Source organism: Dasypus novemcinctus, chromosome 25, assembly GCF_030445035.2.
Source record: "Dasypus novemcinctus isolate mDasNov1 chromosome 25, mDasNov1.1.hap2, whole genome shotgun sequence".
Taxonomy (NCBI): domain Eukaryota; kingdom Metazoa; phylum Chordata; class Mammalia; order Cingulata; family Dasypodidae; genus Dasypus; species Dasypus novemcinctus.
The window spans coordinates 51,401,128-51,420,118 of record NC_080697.1 but is presented as its reverse complement, the minus strand read 5'-3'; the positions used below and the strand labels follow the sequence as shown (position 1 = coordinate 51,420,118).

The 18,991-nt window shown below is 36.3% G+C and overlaps 1 protein-coding gene across 1 annotated transcript in view; it reads left to right on the top strand.

Annotated features, from left to right (window-relative positions):
• The window catches only part of CSMD1 (CUB and Sushi multiple domains 1), a 2,093,507-nt gene that overhangs the window by 1,673,380 nt on the left and 401,136 nt on the right, over nt 1-18,991 (top strand). Inside the window, exons 22-23 of the mRNA XM_058288018.2 lie at nt 6,238-6,407; nt 10,668-10,824. Of these exons, the coding sequence (XP_058144001.1) occupies nt 6,238-6,407; nt 10,668-10,824 (327 nt within the window). The remainder of the gene's footprint in view (nt 1-6,237; nt 6,408-10,667; nt 10,825-18,991) is intronic.

Here is an 18,991-nt window from a genome sequence, read left to right as displayed (position 1 = left end):
GACCAGAAGACCACTACCTCCTGTTATTTCAATCATGACTTATTCCCCACAGAGGATGACTGATCAAAGATTGCCCATACTTCATAGTCAGCATCCACCAGCCACAATGCTTACTATGACTGATATATTCAAACATATGGTAACAAAAATAACACAGCTTCAGTTATTATAGCCATAGAAAAAGGATCCTCTGAAAGTTTTCTCAGACAAACAACATCAAATTCATTTTCAAATAAAAATTCCTGATATTTGTGACTAGGTTCCACTTTCCAGTTACCAGAATTCAGTGGCTTTCTTCTCAATCCTATATCTTTATTAAATTTGAACTCTCCTCTTTTTCTTTCAAGGAGCAAGGAAAAGACACACAATGTTTTGCTCTTTTTCTTTTCTTAAGTTATTTTTGGCTTTTTTAAAAAGTGTTTCTTCAGAAAAGAAAAAAAAATTAAAAAATTCATTAATGTCTGAATCATTACCATTTTTAATGATTATTTACATAAATTGTTTGTGGAATTTAAAACTATTTTTCTCCAAACTTTAATTGCCTAAGAATAATCATTTTGCTAATATTTAAGAAGTACTACACTGACATCAGAATATCTTGTTCAAATCTCAGTCCCCTAATTTCTGCTGTAATTTCAATTCTCTGAACACCAGATTCCTGTATATAAAATGAGAACATTAATGTCTGCCCCATCTTACAAAGTTCTTGCAAAACAAACAAGATAACATCTATAAAACATTTTTATAATTTTAGAATCTAGACCAGAGAGAGAAAAATTAAGATTCAATCAATTTAAAAAAGAAAAAGAAGTAGTCACATTAAAAGTTGAATAAATTTAAATAGCTTTATCCAAATATCTTCTTCTGTTCTATAAGATCCAACTTTTGTAACAAATGCTAACAGAACAGCTGATGGGACCAGGTATATATCAGCCAAAGTCTTCTCTGCGTCCTGTTAGATATGGAAATAGCCTTTGGGATGGTGAGTACAGACATTTTTAACAGGCTTTGCTGACTTATGTAGGTTTCCTTCCACGTAGAGTGCTTGTCATTTTCATTTAAATGTCTGCAATCTTTTCCATTTATTGCACCCCAGATATCGATTTTCATATCAAATCCCTAGAGTGAAAACATTTTGGGAACCAAGCACCTCACTCATTCCAGAATGACGTTAACTATCAGTGCATTCTCCAGGTCATTCTCTTTGCTGAGCTTTCTCCAGAAATAGGCACATGTAAGATGAGCACTGACCAACTCTGACCTCCCAATCCTTTGGGGAGGTTGGAGCTGACAGGCTCTTCCTGCTAAAGGCTGATTCTTTCTTTAAAAACACACTGCCTGAATTTGCCAATTTGGTTATCCTGGATGAATGAAGATCTGATATGAAGGCAAGTGACCCTAAGAGTTGTGCTATGAAAATAGTAGACAAGTTACAGCAACTTCTCTTCCTAGATGCCCAACATTGCATGTCCATTCTTAAATATTTTGATTTCTCTTGTTGGGGCTATACCTATAATAAATTCCAAACTGTTTCACCAGCAAAAGTGCCCTTGCTATTTAATGATTCAAACAAACAATCAAACTAATCAATACTATCTTGGTGGCCTAGGTCCCATAGTAACTGAATTCTTTTATCATGAACCTAACTGTAAAAGTGACAACTATAAAACCAGAAGAAAATGTAGGAAAACATCTTTAAGATCTTGTGGTAGACAGTTGTTTCTTAAACCTTATACCCAAAACATGAACAACAAAAGAAAAAAATAGATAAATGAGACCTCCTCAAAAATTCAACACTTTCACACTTCAAAGGACTTTGTCGAAAGGTGAAAAGGCAACCGACTCAATGGGAGAAAATGTTTGGCAATCACATATCTAATAAGATTCAATATCCATGATATACAAAAATAGCATGCAACTAACTCAACAATAAAAGACAAGGACAAGCTATCTGATTAAAAAATGGGCAAAAGACTCAAAAAGACAACTGTTCAAAGAAGAAAGAAAAATGGCAAAGAAACACATGGAAAAATGTTCACCATCAGTAGCAGTTAGGGAAATGCAAATCGAAACTACAATGAGATATCATTTCATACCTATTAGACAGGCTGCTGTTAAAAAGGTGGAAAACTGTAAATGTTGGAGTGGATGTGGAGAGATAGGAACATTTATTCACAGTTGGTGGGAATGTAGAATGGTACAGCCACTGTGGAGGACTGTTTGGCAGTTCCTAAGAAAGCTGAATATAGACTTGCCATGTGGCCTAGCAATACCATTAGGTATATATCCAGAAGAATTGAGAACAGTGACATTAACAGACTTCCACACACTGATATTCATAGCGGCATTATTCATGATTGCCAAAGTTAGACACAACTCAGCTGTCCATCAACTGATGAGCTGATAAACAGATCATGGTGTATGCACATGATGGAATAATATGCAGCAGTAAGAAATGAAGTCATGAAACATATGGCAACATGGATGAGCCCGGAGGACATAATGTTGAGTGAAGCTAGCCAGACACAAAAGGACAAATACTGTATGATTGTACTATTATAAACTAAATATACTTTGTAAACTCATGCAGTTAATAATTAGAATATAGGTCACCAGTAAATAGCAGGGTAAAGAATGGAAAGCTGAGGAATAATCTGTGCAGAATGGATAAAAAAGGTTGTTTGTAAATCTTTGGAAATGAATAGAAGTGGTGAAAGTACACCATGGTGTTTGTAACTAGCAGTGCTAGTATATGGGTGTGACGTCAGTGAAAGGGAAAGTCTAAGGTCATGTATATTACCAGAAGATAAACTAAAAACCATAACACAGGACTGTATAAATTAGTAAAAGCCCATGTAAAACACAAATAGGTGTGATATCGCATATATGATTGTTTTTTACAAAATATAAATGCAAATATACTAGAGGAAGTGAAAAAGAATAACAGCTGTGTATGGCAGGGAAGCATAGAGAGATTGATAGGTGATGTTTTGTTTGTTTTTTGTTTATTATTATTATTATTGGAATAATGAAAGTGCTCTAAGAATGATCAAAGTGGTGAATGCATAAATATGTGATTTTACCGAATACCATTGATTGCACACTTTGGATGGATTTATGCTTTATTAATATGTATCAATAAAAAACAAACAAGCAAAAAAAAACAGAACTGTATAACACAAAGAATGAATCTTAATGTTAACAGTGGGCTAAAATAAATAGCATAGTTACAGTAATATTGTTTCATTAATTGTAACAGAATTTCCACACTAATGAAAATGTTAATAATAAGGAAAACTGTACATGAGAGGGGGATATTTGGGAACTATGTATTTTTTGCATGATTTTTCAATAAACCTACAATGACTCTAATAAAAAACTAATGTATGTTTTTAAAAATAAATAGAGACAAAATTAATCTTCAGTTCATTCAGTAATTTTACCAAAAGTGTTTTAGAATGACTACATTTGCATGCATTCACAAAATCGTTTCATTTTTTTGCCATACAGGGCAGAAATTCTCTGATTTATGAAAGTATAGAACAGAGGGGGGAAAAAGAGAGACAGGGAAGGGAAATAAATGTGTTTGTGCATCATTTGCCAGAGAAATTACCAAATGAACATAGCCACTTTTATATATGTGTTTTAATTTGCTCAGAGTGTCAATGCAATATACCAGAAATGGGTTGACTTTTATAATGGGAATTTATTGGGTTAAAAGTTTACAGTTCTGAGGCTGTGAAAATGTCCAAATCAAGGCATCATCAGAGCTGCTGTCTCGCCAAGCGTTGGAAGCTGGCAAACCTGGACTTGTGCCAAATAGCAAGACAAAATGAAGGTTTTGCTAGTCTGGTCTCTGCCTTCTCTACCAGGCTCAAGTTCTCCCCAAGCTCAGCTGTGGATAATTAGGCATGGGACCTGTGTCTCCCCTCTCTTCCAGGGTTCATCTCTTTCAGCTTCTGCTGCTTCCTCTGTGGCTTCCTCTCTCCTGGGTTCCTCTCTGAGCTCCTAGGTTCCTTCTCTCCATCTTTGTAGCTTTTTCTCTGTGTGTCTCTGTTTTCAGTTCTCCATTTATTTACAAAGGATGACAGTAAGAGAACCACAACCCACCCTGAATCAAGCCTCACCAAACTGATCCAATCAAAGTCTCCCCAGCTCAATCCAATCAATCAAAGGGTCCCACACAGGAACGCATTAGCTTCAAGAACGTGATGTTTTCTGGGATTCACAAAAAGCTTCAGACAGTCACAATATGTACATGCTGATCACACATTGGCTAATAAAAAGTAAAATATTGACATAAAGAAGCTCTTCTATTGAATCATTCTCTTTTCCTTATTTTCCTTCACACCATAAGCCTTCAAATTATTTCTTTTCTGGCATGTGTGGCTAAGACTACTTGTTTCACTAGTTCTATAAGCCTTTGGCACTTTTCCTAACCTAATTATAATGGCTAGTGGGTGAGTGGAGGAGACAAGATAAGAGGAGGCTATAGCTTTGACTTTGGTTGCAAGGTGTTGCTTCATGCCTTGATCCATTGTGGAATTATATCACCCACAAAGTATAGACACAGAAAATGGCTACAGAACCAGAGGGCTTGTCCCATCCAAACTCAGTCCTTGCACTGCCCTACGCCACCAAGAGAGCCCTTGGTGAAAGAATTCCAGGGTTTGAGCATGAGAGAAATACTGCTTGACTTTCTACACACACACATGATTTTTTCTTTATGGAAGTACTTTTGAAAAATTATTATGAAATCTCATTAACATTTTGTTGGGTCATCAGTTCTTTATTTTTCTTTGACAACCTCCCTCCATCTCACAGCCTGCCTTTAATGCCCTTCTTTAAGAAGAGTTTAGGGTAAGTGAACCCAACTTCTCATGTGTTTCCTCCCTGATTTTCTCCCCACACTCATCTGCTTGGAGACACTAGGAGAGTCAGTGTGCACAAATCAATATGAGCTGTTCATGACTCTAGCCATTTCCTTCTGCCAACTAAGTTAGAAAATTATGGTTAATGGTATAGACGATTTCATTAGTTGCTAAAGAAAGGTCAGAGAGAAGGGGACGTCAGAAAGAATCAAAATGATGACAGTGGCCATACAGAAGATATCAGAAAAATGTTTGTAATCCTTTAGCAACCCACTCTAAAATTAAGCCCTACGTATCTTTTCTTTTCCTCTCTCTCCCCCATTTACATGTATAATATTTTACTGATTTTCAGTTTCTACTTTGATCATTACTGTTCAAACTAATACTTATTTTTGCTGAATATTTATGTATCATTGTGCTTGGTTCATAGTAAGTGTCCAGTGAATTATTTGATATGGTATTCCAATGAGTTCTCTAGAAAAGAACATACTTACACACAAGCACACACATTATATAGTGTGTATATATATGTATATAAATCTATATATATACACTATAGAATCTTTATTTTTTCAAAGTCCTTTTGGGCTCATAGAATTTTAGAGCTGAAAGAAAGATTGCATCCTAACCCATTCACTTTCATAGATATAAAAACAGGTACGGAAAGGTAAAGAGACTTTCTCCTCCTGGCCAGCAAAAAGCAGAGATATATTTATTTTCACTTTTACATGGATTGCAGATTGCTTCTTACAAATTTGGACCTAGAATTGAATTACTCTCTCCTTCCATCAGGAACAGGGAAAAAGAAATATAATATTTATTGGCATTGAATGCACTTCTGTCCCAAGATATAATGCAAATGAGTTCAGGGCTCTGACAGGTTAGAGGATAAGCTTAGTGTTTTGTGTATCATTAGATTTCCTTTAAGCTACTCCAGGTTGATACCACAAAATATAAATGTAGGAAAAATTGCATCACTGTAACAGGGGGTTCATAGAATCCTGGAATTGGTGGGGACATTTTACAAAGGGGAAATGAGGCATGGATAGAATGAATTGTCATGCTGCAAGAACGTTCACTTTATTCTATAACTCTATATAGGCTAGCATATTGCATCCATGTAATACGAGGCTACTCCATTAAGAGAAATAAGAAAATCCTGAAAACGGGGTGAATGTGTCATATTTTCTGCCATTAATTTGGTAAATAAAAGTAAAAACATCAGCAATCTATAAGAATTGGATGGATATATTTAAAACAAACCTACTTTGGTAGAGGAGAGGGCTGTCATGATTTTAAAGTTTCTATCTCTTAAAATCAGTAATTCCACTTTTGAATCCTCTTTTTTTAATGTCATTTATTTTAGCGGAATGTGGAGCAAGTGTCCAAGGAAACGAAGGAACACTACTCTCTCCAAATTTCCCATCAAATTACGATAATAACCATGAGTGTATCTATAAAATAGAAACAGAAGCTGGCAAGGGTATCCGTCTCAGAGCCCGAAGCTTTCAGGTGTTTGAAGGAGATATTCTAAAGGTAAAAAGACTCTTTTTTAATGTATCTCCATGTTTTCTTCTCACGGAAGGTAAGAGAAGGTAGGTTTGAGAAGGGAAAGATTAGTGTCACTTAGTAGAATGTATGTGGACTTTGAAGTAACTTAGTCATAAATCCTGGATCTAACATTTCCTAGTGGTATACCTTGGGCAAATTATTTACAAAGTTTGAACCCTGACAATGTTATGTGTAAAAATATGCAATGTTGCCTACCTTTTAGTGTTTTGAGAATTAAATAATGTAATATATGTGGATGCTTCTATCACTGTACCTAGCACATAATAATAATAAGAATTATGTTATTAAAACTTGGGGGGGGGGGGCTCCAGATCAATCCTTTTTAGAGATATTCTAGATTTTGGAAAGAGGTTACATTGAGAGCTAGAAGGCATTTGATGTAAAAACGGAAGCAAACTCAGACACTGTCATTAGTACACAAAACAGGGCTAGTGAGGAGAAGTCAAGCCAGAAATGGAGAGAATCTTTCTCAACAGGGCAGGGAAGAAGTCCTTTAACTACCTAGCCAGTCCAAAGCTGAGTCTGTGGGCTCAGCAGTGCACTAGGCTCTGGGCCCAGTAGCTGCGTTCTGTGCATTAGATTACACAACGTATCAGAGCCTCAGAAATGCTGTGGAGTTAAGGACAAATGCTGCATTCTAGAAGGCATCTAGGAAAAAGGCAGGTGAAACTGAATACAGGCACATCCAGGTCTTGCCATTATTTATAAAATTCCAGCTCCAGCTGGCAATATTCCTTAACTCCTAAGGTTTCTGATATAGATCCGTCCCTCCTACAATTATTTCAGGAAACTGGGAAGATTCCTAGAGTTTGAGGGTAGGTTACTGGTAGTCCTAGCCTCAGGACACTGGAAAGAAAAAGACTTCGATCATACAGCCAGATGCTAGAAATCCTCTAGTTCAACCATTGCTCTGCCCATGACAAGTTCTGGGCACGTGAGGGACTCGAGGCAAAACAGGGCCACATCTCTGTGGTCAACCTTTCTAAAAGGTTCTAGGGTCTCTTGATTATGCTTACATCTATATGGACACACAAAAGGATCCCTTTCAGATGCAGTAGGTTCAAGTCAGCTTAGGCTGTGCACATTAAGAGACTGTGCAAAGAGCCAACTAGAAGAGAAAGGTAGTACCTCTTTGTCTTCTATCTACACAATGGTTAAAGTGCAGGCTCTAGAGGAGACCCTGTTGGCCTCATTAGCAGTTCTGTGCACAGGTCAGCCAGGCTGAGAGAATCAAGTGCCTTACTTCCTGCTGCATCCACGTTTGACTATTTTTCAATGTCATAATTTAGAAGAGTGGTTTTATTCTACTTGTTCTTTCATTTTAATCGTCACTCAAAAGCTCATGCTGGCAACATGAAGGCGTGTAATTAAGAAATGATTTTCAGGCAGGAAACTAGTCATTCTCATTATTTGAAATAAATTTAGTTACCTGGTAAGTAACCATTTTCTGGATTCTTTGATAACCTCAAATTTAGAAGTCAATAAGCCTTTAAGGCAAACTTTTAAGTAACTATTAAGCTATACTTGGGTGCAGGTGAATGATTAAAAATGTTGCATAAAATACACACTGGTAATTATTATTGGATTGGAAGGAAGGAAATCATGTTCATTTGTGATTGCATGCAGTTTAAACCTGTTGATTATAATAAAAAGAAAAAATCTTTCTTATCACATTAATAGCAGAGAAACTGTCAATCATCTAAAATGCCTAAACGTGTTTTTGGCATATATTTTATTGAATATGTTAATAAATATATCTCTGTGCTAAAAGTGTTTCAAGTGGAATTAATTTAACTTTTCAGTGTAAAGGCAGTAAATGCTATGACCCAATAATAAAGACTAAATCTTTATATGCATACCAACATATATACATGATGTTTCCTTGCTTCATGTGGAAAAATAATGTGAAAGAAATATAGTTCCAATAAAAATGTTACAAAAGGAATGTATAGTGAAAAGGGAAGTTAAATTTGAAAACAGAGCCTTAGGATATCATCCCTATAAAACTGGGAATGATTTCTCAAGTGCTTTTCAGCATTGTCACTCTAGAATTCTATATAATGATTTCTAATATGTGATGATCTACTAACTCAGCTCTATTACTCTGAGCAAATGGCACTGAATAAATGCCACATTCTGAGGCTATTTTGTAGTGTGTAGTATTAAACCTATGACTAATAGATGCTTTAAAATAAAACTACTTTTTAAAATCGTTACTTATAGATGAGGAAATATAGCTATGAGGTGCTGTGAACTAAACTAGCTTGCTACCAATGTAACCGGAATTAAAGCCTTCTGACGTCCAGGTCCATCTGGGTTTTCATTTGTGATAGATGAAAACTTGAGACTAAATTTTGAACTTTAGAAAGTTGTTACACAACGCTCCACATTAGTCAATTACCTGTTCATTTTTGTGTACCTATTGTCAAGCCCAGAGCTAATTGCTGGTGATGTAGGTAAATAAGTCAGAATTATTGTTCATAAGAAGCTCATAGTCTGTCATTGCAAACATTCACTTTTAGTAGTTATAGCTACGAGGGTACTTGAGCCATGCATATGATATTTTCCTTACCACTCACTAAAGCTCTGTTAGTTTTGCCTAGTACTTGTGACAAGCAAAGGCCCAGAGTCCTTGACTCCAACACTGTTTCAGAAGGACTTTCCAGATTTAAAGGCGTGAGGTGGTGTTTAGTTGCTTTACTGCATCCCTGCCCTCATTTGCATGCATTTCCATAAATGACAGAGAATCATATGGTATATGGAGTAGCCAAGACCTTTCTGCTTGGCTCAGACATTTATTTTTTGAACCTGATTCTCTAGACTTACACTTCTTTGTGATTTCAATGGCAGAAAGCTCATTACATCTACTGAAACCACATATTAAATCAAGCAATTTTTTTTCAAATAATATCATTGCTAGCTTTTAGTGAGGAATTAGAGGGTACCTGATTCTGTCATGAATATATGCTTATTTAATTGAGAGAAAATAAAACACTCTTCATAAAATTAATATTTCTAAATATATTTTTCCTTTTATAAGTGCATGTATTTGTAAGTTGGTTGAGCAGTGTGTATGGTTTACGTATTTATTAAAAGAAAAATGTTAGGAGAAAAGTTAGAATCTGTATGAGAAGAAGAAAGTGAGGAAAATAAACCGATGTTGTCATGACTACGGACAATTATTATCCTTATTTCATTAAGGTACACTTCTTAATGAGAAAAAATGGATGTGATTCAGCGTGATGGAACAAATTTTTATTCTTGCCTCCCAAAAAATCTTTACCATACCATTTCCGTGCTAGTGAAACAGACGAATGGATTCTTTGTTCCTAGGAAGCTTCTATTCTTTCTTACAACGCTGAATTCTATATATTTAAATCAAATGAACGTCACGGCATTAGGAGTAAAGGAAACGGTGGAATTTCACACAGAGCCCGGAGTCCAGGCCTCTGCAGTGGGCTTGACGCAGTCCCCCCTCAGGAAACAAGGCCGGTGCCATCCCCCCCAGGGGGTGACCTCAGGGAAACCCGGGGACCCCTCACTGCCGCCTCTCTCTATCCCCACTAACGATTGGTCCAAAGCAATCTTGGCCACTTCACCTGCCAAATACTTACTATATCCATTCATGTTTTATAACCACTCAGAAAGATAGAGTCAAATACAGGGTATTTTAGTGCAAGACAATGTATCTCTCCTATTATTACATGATGGGATTACTTTATTACAACAAACTCAAACCTGAAGATAAGATTTCAGCATATTTTCTTCTTCTTTAATACATGCAGATAGAAAGGAACAAAGAGGAATGGAAAGATCTATTACTGACATGGTATTTCAGAGAGATGCTCAAACCTGAAATGTTATAAATCCTTTCAAGCTTTAAGGAAGGAAGATTATGAGGGAGGGAAAAGAAAAGAGGTTGGATGACGAAACCTGGAAATGCAAAGAAAATTTTAAATAAACTCAGAAAAATTTCTCAGAGTAATTAGTATAAACTGATCTCATATAAATGGAGTCCTCTGTCTATAATGTTAATGTCAAAAATAAAACAAAGAAAAATGATTATTTAATGTAGTAAATCATCCTTTCAACTTTCTATAAACTGTATAATTGTTAAGTATCGTATAAAATCACATCTTCGAAAAGTTGAATTTCTTATTAAAATAGCTAATGCAACAACAAAACTAAGGAATAAAGGGACTCACGCTGTGGATTTTCCATTAGGTGTACGATGGAAAAGATAGCTCATCGCGGCCACTGGGAGCCTTCACTAAAAATGAATTGATGGGGATGATCCTAAATAGCACTTCTAACCACTTGTGGTTAGAATTCAACACCAATGGATCTGACACTGACCAAGGATTTCAACTCGTTTACACTAGTAAGTAGCACATGATTTAATTATTTTCCTTTTCATTTTGCAGGATATATCTGCTAATTAGCTGGCATGATTAGTTTTAAAAATGAATCTTTTTCTTGGTCCCTACTGTGTTTTACATTGCCACTGAATTCTGTACAGTGTTGAACAGAACAGTAAAATTAAATACATTGCTAGAAGCAATATTTTGAACTTAATCTACTTGGAAGTATTGATATTTTAATAAATGAAATAGCAAGACCTGAGAAGAAAGCATCATGTGATAGATGAGAGCTGTTGGAATTGATTGTGACATGGTATTTACTTACAAAATTCATACACATTTATATTTAGATGAATGTTTGCTATGATGAGCAATAATAGTAAATTTCTAATGCATACCACACACCAATGCTTTTCTATGGATTGTGGTGCTAGCTTGTCTTAAACATCATAACGACCTCCTGCCTTGTGTGGCAGCAAAGCCTAGACCTCCATGTCTGAGTCCTTCAGGCTCTCTGTGTGCCCCTCTACAATCTCATCTACCACACTGCTCTGAGTCCAGAACTTAGGAAATTCACCATTACCTCCTTCAAAGCTGTTTTACATAAAACATACCGTGCTGTAGCTCTACTTTATCTCTCATTACTTTTCCAACCCTAGTTAGTGCTTCTTCTTTTTCCTCCAACTATTTCTAATTGGAGTAACTCTTGATTCATGGACATTTGGTTCTGGTGCCTCGTGCAAAGGTTTTGCAAATGTATCCAGAAATAAATTCACACTTACTGGAATTTCAAGTAAGTGGACTCAAAATTGAGGAGGGGTGACTGAAGTGTTTTGAGATTTCAGACTTCCCCTGTGTTTTCCAAATAGTAATTAAGAATATCCATGTGCTCCAGGAACCTTGGGACTGGATAAAGAGAAAGGTTGTAGGTGTCATCTGTTTCTTATGCCCATCCTCTGTCATCCAGAGGGCTTTCTTCAGTGGTTGTTCTCAGCTCTACCACACCACATATGAATTTGTAATTCCACATATATCCTTGGACTCCAGCATAGATTCAAGACATTTTGCTGATCTTCCCACTTCATGGAGCGGCTTTGAGAACTCTTGAATCTTTTTGGGTGCTTTCCAATTTTATGGAAAGTTTTGGTGACAGAGTCAGAAAGACCTTCTAAACCAGGAAAAAACTATTGGAAATGATTGGTATTTATTTCTTAGTATGAATCAATTTGGCAGGAATACTTTTGGTATCTTCCCTGACTTCTTCACCTCCTTGCCCCCACCTACAAATACAGACACCCCCCCCAGGTATGAGTACTGCTTACAAGATTGTCTTAAAGCTGGGCAACCTGAGAGACAGGGAAGGATATTTGTGATATAGAAGTGATGGTGCTGATGGCAAAATAACCATAATATTATTAAATTCATATAAAATTCTTAGTTTAAACACTAAGTAATCAAATTTAAGAAATCCTAACTACCACAGTACAATGGAATACCTGAGTCAAATAGTCAACCATAAAAGATGTTCTGGAAATAAAGACTGCTATTTATAAAATACTTTCAGCAAATTGCTAAAGCGCAAGACTATGTAAAGACATTTTAAAATGATTATTTTCAAAATACATTTATAATTGCCTCTTGCCATGTAATTGCATTGCTTAAGGAACTATGAGTATTTAAATGTTTCATTTTCAAGTTTAATCTACAAACATGAGTTTATTAATAAATGCCAATTGAGAGTAAATATTTAGCTTAATAAACATCCTAAAGTTTTAGAAAGTTTTATCGCCATGACAATTATGTGTCTGGGTAAATAGTCCCTATTCTTCTTCTTTGTAAATTTGATACTGACAATCTGAATTTTCAAGTCTCTGAAGCTTTCATAACTGGTGTGTGATACAGCTGGAATCCAAATCCAGGTTTTCTAATTGAAGCCAAGAATTATTGATGAACTCATTTTCAAAATTTTAGATGATCCCTCTTTATAAGTATCACATCTATTGACTTATGCAAGAAAAAGAAGCTGGGCCAATTTTGGGCCAAATTGGAATAAATAAGTTATTAGGCCTTTATTAGGTGAAGAAAAAAATTCATCTCCATTAGAAAACACTGCTTTTTATTATAGCTTTGTCTATTTTCATAACAGGTCATATTCTTTTGCTATATATTTATCAAACATAAACTATAAGTTATTTGCACTCAGGGACAATGGGGTGTTCATTTTTGTAGCCCCCTCACACAGATGTCTGATCTGGAATATAAAAAGCTTAGATCTGATCATTGTTATTCCAGCCATAGTCCCTGGAGCACTGAGGTTCCACAGAACTGTCTCAGGACTCTGAGGAGTAAGAGTGTCACCTTCTTTAACATAGCACTTTTGGAAAGCTCTTCAAATATCAGGAAAAATAATATTGACAACGGATTATCATGCTTTCTAAATAGTTTGGCAAATATAGGCAAAGGATCCTAGAATTTAAAAAATATATATATTACATTGCTTTTGGAATTATTTTAAACAAATGTGTTGCATTAACGTGGAGTTCCCCAAGAATGTTCCCAGAAATGTCATTCATTAGAAACTATTTAGCACAGATATTATGAGAGAATGTGGAACTGGAACAGGCTATATGGATTAAATACTTAGTTATTTAAAAGACACATACTCTCTGTGACAGTTCACCAAAAATATTCTTGCTACATGAGGGCATAGTTAAAGAAACAAAGTTTTGACAAGCCTCTCTGCGTTGTTTTGGTGGGTCATTTTTTCTGATTAATCAAGGGGTGTGCATTTATAACCCATTCACTAAATATCCACAGTGTTTTGAAACTGAGAAAGCCGAAGATGTGGTTTCTGTAATATTAGTGACTTAAGATAGTCACATTCAGCACACATGACAAACTAGGGAATAGAAATGTGACTATATAATTACATCTTAAATGTGCTGTGGTATTGATCTATGGGATTTTTAGCAGTTGATTCGAGAGTCTGATTCACAGTGACCAAAGGACTCTTTGGCTCTTAATGTAATTCTGTTGCAGATACATATATATTTAGGTGAGTTTGTTCTGTTTCCCCATATAAACTCTGGTTCTCTGGATATATGGGTATTTCATACCACAGAACTTATAATAATAATGTAAAAATATTTATAGTGAAGGTAGCATTTCCCAGAAACATAAGAGATCATTGAAGTCTATAATAATTACAGAAGGATCTAGCATTTTCTTTTCTCTTACTGCTAGATGATATCTGCCCACTTCCTCAAGATGAAGCTTACCTGACATTCCTTCCATGAAGGGTGCCCTACTGTCCAACTGTCCTAAACAGAACTGCTTGCTCCTTCTTCTGTGTCCCCATTATCTCTTACGTAACATCCCTGCATCTTTTGTCTTAACCAATAAAATGCGAAGTCCTTAAGAGGAGGAGTATTAATGTGCTTCACTTTGTATCATATAGTTTAATTGAGCTGCCCTAGAATCTGCATTAACGGAGACAAATAGACATAAGTACTAGGGGGCGCTCCAGGAGAGAGGACCAACTTGTCCTAAGATAATGAATGTAACAGTTTTATTAGAATGGTAGATACATGTTGATAAAAATAGGAAAACAAATGTAGCTATGTGGTAACCTGATGATGGAGGCCTTTGAAAGTTAAACAGAGGTATAGGTTATCGGTAGGATTGATTAGTAGGGGGGCCATTAATAGTATTCGAACAATGAATTACATGGAAATCTAAGATTTAAAGGATGATAAACTGACAACAGGATAAAAGCATAAATAGTATAAATGCCAGTATTTACGAGATTATTACAATGACACCATGTTGCTCTTTTTGTGCCATCTTCCACCCACAAATTACTTGAAAATAAACAAATAGGATAACTTGCTTATTTTTACACTAACATATAATGAAAATGAACAGAAATATTTACCCATTGTTGCTAATAGTAATTAGAATGAATGTGTTACCCATTTTTTTAAAAAAGAATGCCTTAGGAGAAATGGGAGGTGTTTAGTAGTATTAGAAGAGCATACTGATGAATCTTACAAATAGAAGCTTTAGCAGGGATCACCCAAGATTCTGGGCACAGAAGCCTAAGCAAGTATATGCTGAATAGTTCAGTCCGATTGGAAAAGCTGGTGCCTTTCTGGAGGTGAATTAATCAGGCTAACTTCCCTTTAAGTCTCTTGGATTTATTTAATTAACTTGCTCTGATTTGATGCTTACCAGGCAGCATTCTTATTATGATTTGGATGTCCGTGTAGCTTTCCCAATAGAAAAAGGGTGATTTATTGATGTTTACGTGGGTATTCTGGTACATAGACTGATTACATCTATTATTTTAAATTAGGAAATTGGTATGCTGGTCTTATATTGAAGTCACACAAGCCCTCCAATGACAAAAATCTACTCTGGGTTTGCTACACAAACCAGGTATCCTGCAAAGTCACTCAATGATGCCTCTTGTCAGGCAGGCTGCTAGCTCTCCTTGGGGTGATCCAGCACCTCCCCCTGGCTATTGCAAGCCTCAGTTCTGTTGTTTTAAACTTTACACAATATACTGTAGAGTCAGAGAACTCCCTGAATATTGTATTAAAAAAACTGGAGGTGAAGAGCTTATGAGAATAGACAAGGAAGAACAGGTGGACATAAAAGCCATTTCAGAGAAACATTAAGAGGCTGTAGATGAACAGCTGGATGCACAGGCCTGAGCTGCTCTAGTCCATATGGCGGCTTTTCACCTATTTTCTTAAACCCCTTACTCTGGGAAGGTGCAGCCCTCAGAGCACAACCTGTAAGTCTGCAGTAGAAGACAGCCAGGCAGAATGGACTACAAAACCTGAGCCAAAGGACAGTCCCAGCCTTTGGGTCTAGATAATTTGCAGATGACAGTGTTTTCTTTACACATGGAGAAATTGACCCCTCCTTCTTTGGCCCCAGCCACCAGATTGCTCAAGACTGGTTTGTTTTCATTCTACAGATTTCTAAAATTTCATTCCCTTGTCCTGAATTATCTGTTTGCCCCCTTTATTGTACTCAACATTATTATAATTAATCCAATACCCAATTATTTGCAAACACTTATTTGTTGTCTATTCCTCTCATTTGATTGCCAGCTTCTATACAGAAGCCTCTATTTTGCTTACCACTGCAGATCCATCAACCAGCACATTGCCTGGCACTTAACTGGCTTACTGCCTATTCAGTCAATTAAAATTTTTTAAGTGGATAAATGGATAACCTTGGATGTATAGATGAGAAAACCACACACATGAAGCTCAACCACTAGCCTAAAATATAAAATAATTGTAGTGGTTGTACCTAGTATTAAAGTCTCAAGTGGTGATGTGTTTTATTTTGTGTTTATTTGGGGGCACAATTTCAAGCACAGTGGCTAGCATTAGGTTTCATAAATGCTGAAGTTGGGAAAATAGACATACTTGTGAAAGGATGAAGTAGGAGAGAGCTAGTATGTAGATGCAGAAGAGAGATGCATCAGAGACAGTCCATCCTATCTTGCCTTCGACAACTTGCAAGGGGCATTCTGGCCAGTGGATACTCGCAGAATTTTGAACAGAGGGAGAAAGAATACCATGATATTTTGTGTTTTCATTTGTGGCTGAGTCAATCTAAAGGGGTGCTTTTGTATGATAGCATATAAAATAATTAGATCTTTATGCATGTACCTATCCCAGGGCTGGTACTATGGATATGCAGTTTTGCTTTATTAATATTGGACGCGGTTTTGATAGTATAAGAAGAGCTACTTCTTATTGAGAACTTGCTGTGCTATGTTTTATACATATTTTGTCATTTAGGCATGACTTCAAACCCAAGAGAAACTTGAAGATATTCAAAATCCATCCTAAGCTTAAATTTTGGTCTTAAAATAAATTTAGTATGTGCAGGTCACATGTTTACGAACAGGGGAAAATAACTATCCTTAGTTTATATCAGGCACATAATCAATATTTATTGAATGAATATTTTTTGAATATTTAATACAAAGTGACAAAGAATAAAAGCAATTTACTTATTGAATTCAATATGCTGCTAGAATTCAAAAAACCCTTTTTTCATCATCCTGAAAGACTCAGAAGACTTTTGCGATAAATAAGATCAAGTCTGACATGCCAGTTAGGTTCAAGAATCTCGCACCCAACATTTTCTTTCCTGTCATTGCTCTTCCCAAAGTTCTCGGTGGCTTAGTCTGGCCATTTCCAGAGGCAGGAGGGGGCACGTCTGATCAAACTCCGCTCCAGGCCCTCACTGGCCCTGGGCATTGGAAATAAGTCCTCTCCACCTTGGAAGACAAAGCACAGCCTAAGCAGAGTGATGCACTGCAGTCGTGCACTAGAATCATAATCATTTCATGAATATATGGGGTTTTGTGAATGCAGACCACTTGCTCCTGCTAGAAATGCAGTTCACTAATGAGGAGCCTTGGTGGGGAAAGTGAGGGTGGCATGTATGAAAAAGAGGTTTTCAGTGTGTCACTCACACTATAGTAAGGGTAAAACAAAACATATCCAGCTTAGAATGAAAAGACTTTAGTCCAACTCCTCACTCCATTAAATCTCAGCCACTATACTTTCTCTAATGCTCCATCTTAGTTAAATAGGTACAAGACTATTTCCCCCCCCCTAACTTGTGTAGAAGACCTACATGCAGTTGCTTTGAAAACCTCAAAGTTCTATAGGAATTTATTGTAATTTTTTTCAAACTTCTATTTAAAAGGAGTTAGGTATGATGACAAAAGTAATGGAGGATTATACATGTATCCTGTCATAGCTCCTAAAATTTGTAATGGAATGTCCGAATAGTTGTGATGGAACAAGGGGCCTTGGAAGTCCTTGTAAGGACACCTCAGTGTTGGAAAGGCACTATTTAATATGTATTGTAATGTCCGGGCTGGCACTTGGTATGGCATCATGTTTAGTACTGACAAAATCCCTACACAGTGTTATTCTCCTTTAGAAAAGAATAAACAGAGCATTAGAGAAAAATGCCCAACATTGCACAGTGATGGGGACACCTTCTTAATTTATCATTTTAGAGCACTTTGAACCAAGATACAAACAGAAGACTATAGAAGAAGTCTTTTCTGTGTTTAGGGATGATTGGGGAGTCCTTTGTGTGTAAATTAGTTCAAAATAAGATCAAATGACAGAAGGCCAGGGAAGTCACAACATTGGAGTCAGAGAGGTCTGGGATTAAGTGCAAGTTCTGTATCTTGCTGAGTGAACGCCAGTAAGTTAATTAATCTTTCTGGGCCCCAGTTTCCACATTGGTAAAATGGAAATAATACATACCACTGTGCCAGTTTGTTGTAAGGATTAGACATAGCTTATAGAATACACAGCTCCTTGCCTGGACCACAGTACACACTCAATAAACAGCAGCTGTTGTTACTATTGACTTTTATACAAAATGTGAGACAGTTTATATGCTCTGAAACCAAAGGGACAAATTGTACATTGTGGAGGTGGAAAGTGACCCAGTTGCTCTGCACTTTTGTGCACGGTCATCAATAAAGTGTGAACCTATAAATTACCAACGCAGAGCATAAGGCAGAGTTTCAGAATGAAACCTGGAAGACTGGTTCACCTAGTGTCCATAAGAAGTGAAATTAGAAGAGGGATAAATGAAATGGTATAGAATAGTATAATAGCTTTGCCTGTGTATACCCCAAGGTGACTGTTCTACCACTCTAGGTTCTTTTTAGTATGTGATAAGTAATAGGACACTTATTTGGACACTGAGATGTGTCATAAATGATTGTAAAGGAAGACAACATGATATAATTAATTCATTTTATTAAAACAAGGGGACTATTATTACAAGAGTTAAATTTTGGACAATGCCTGTTAGATTAAGATCTCACTGAGATGCTGAAGAATGACTTGATTATTTTAAACATTCATACTATACCAATGTCACGCATCTGCAGATTCCTGATAATAATCAGTATTTACAAATTTTTTTTGAATTCAAGCTTATCATTCATCATGAACATCCCTAAACAACAGGTGTATAATACAAGTTGTGAACTTACAAAACAAACATGCATATCATCACACAGGGCTCCCATACTCCACCCAACAACACCCTGCATTGTTGTGAAACAGGTGTTACAAACTTAAAAGAGCATTGCCAAAATATTTCTACACCCTACATTTGGTG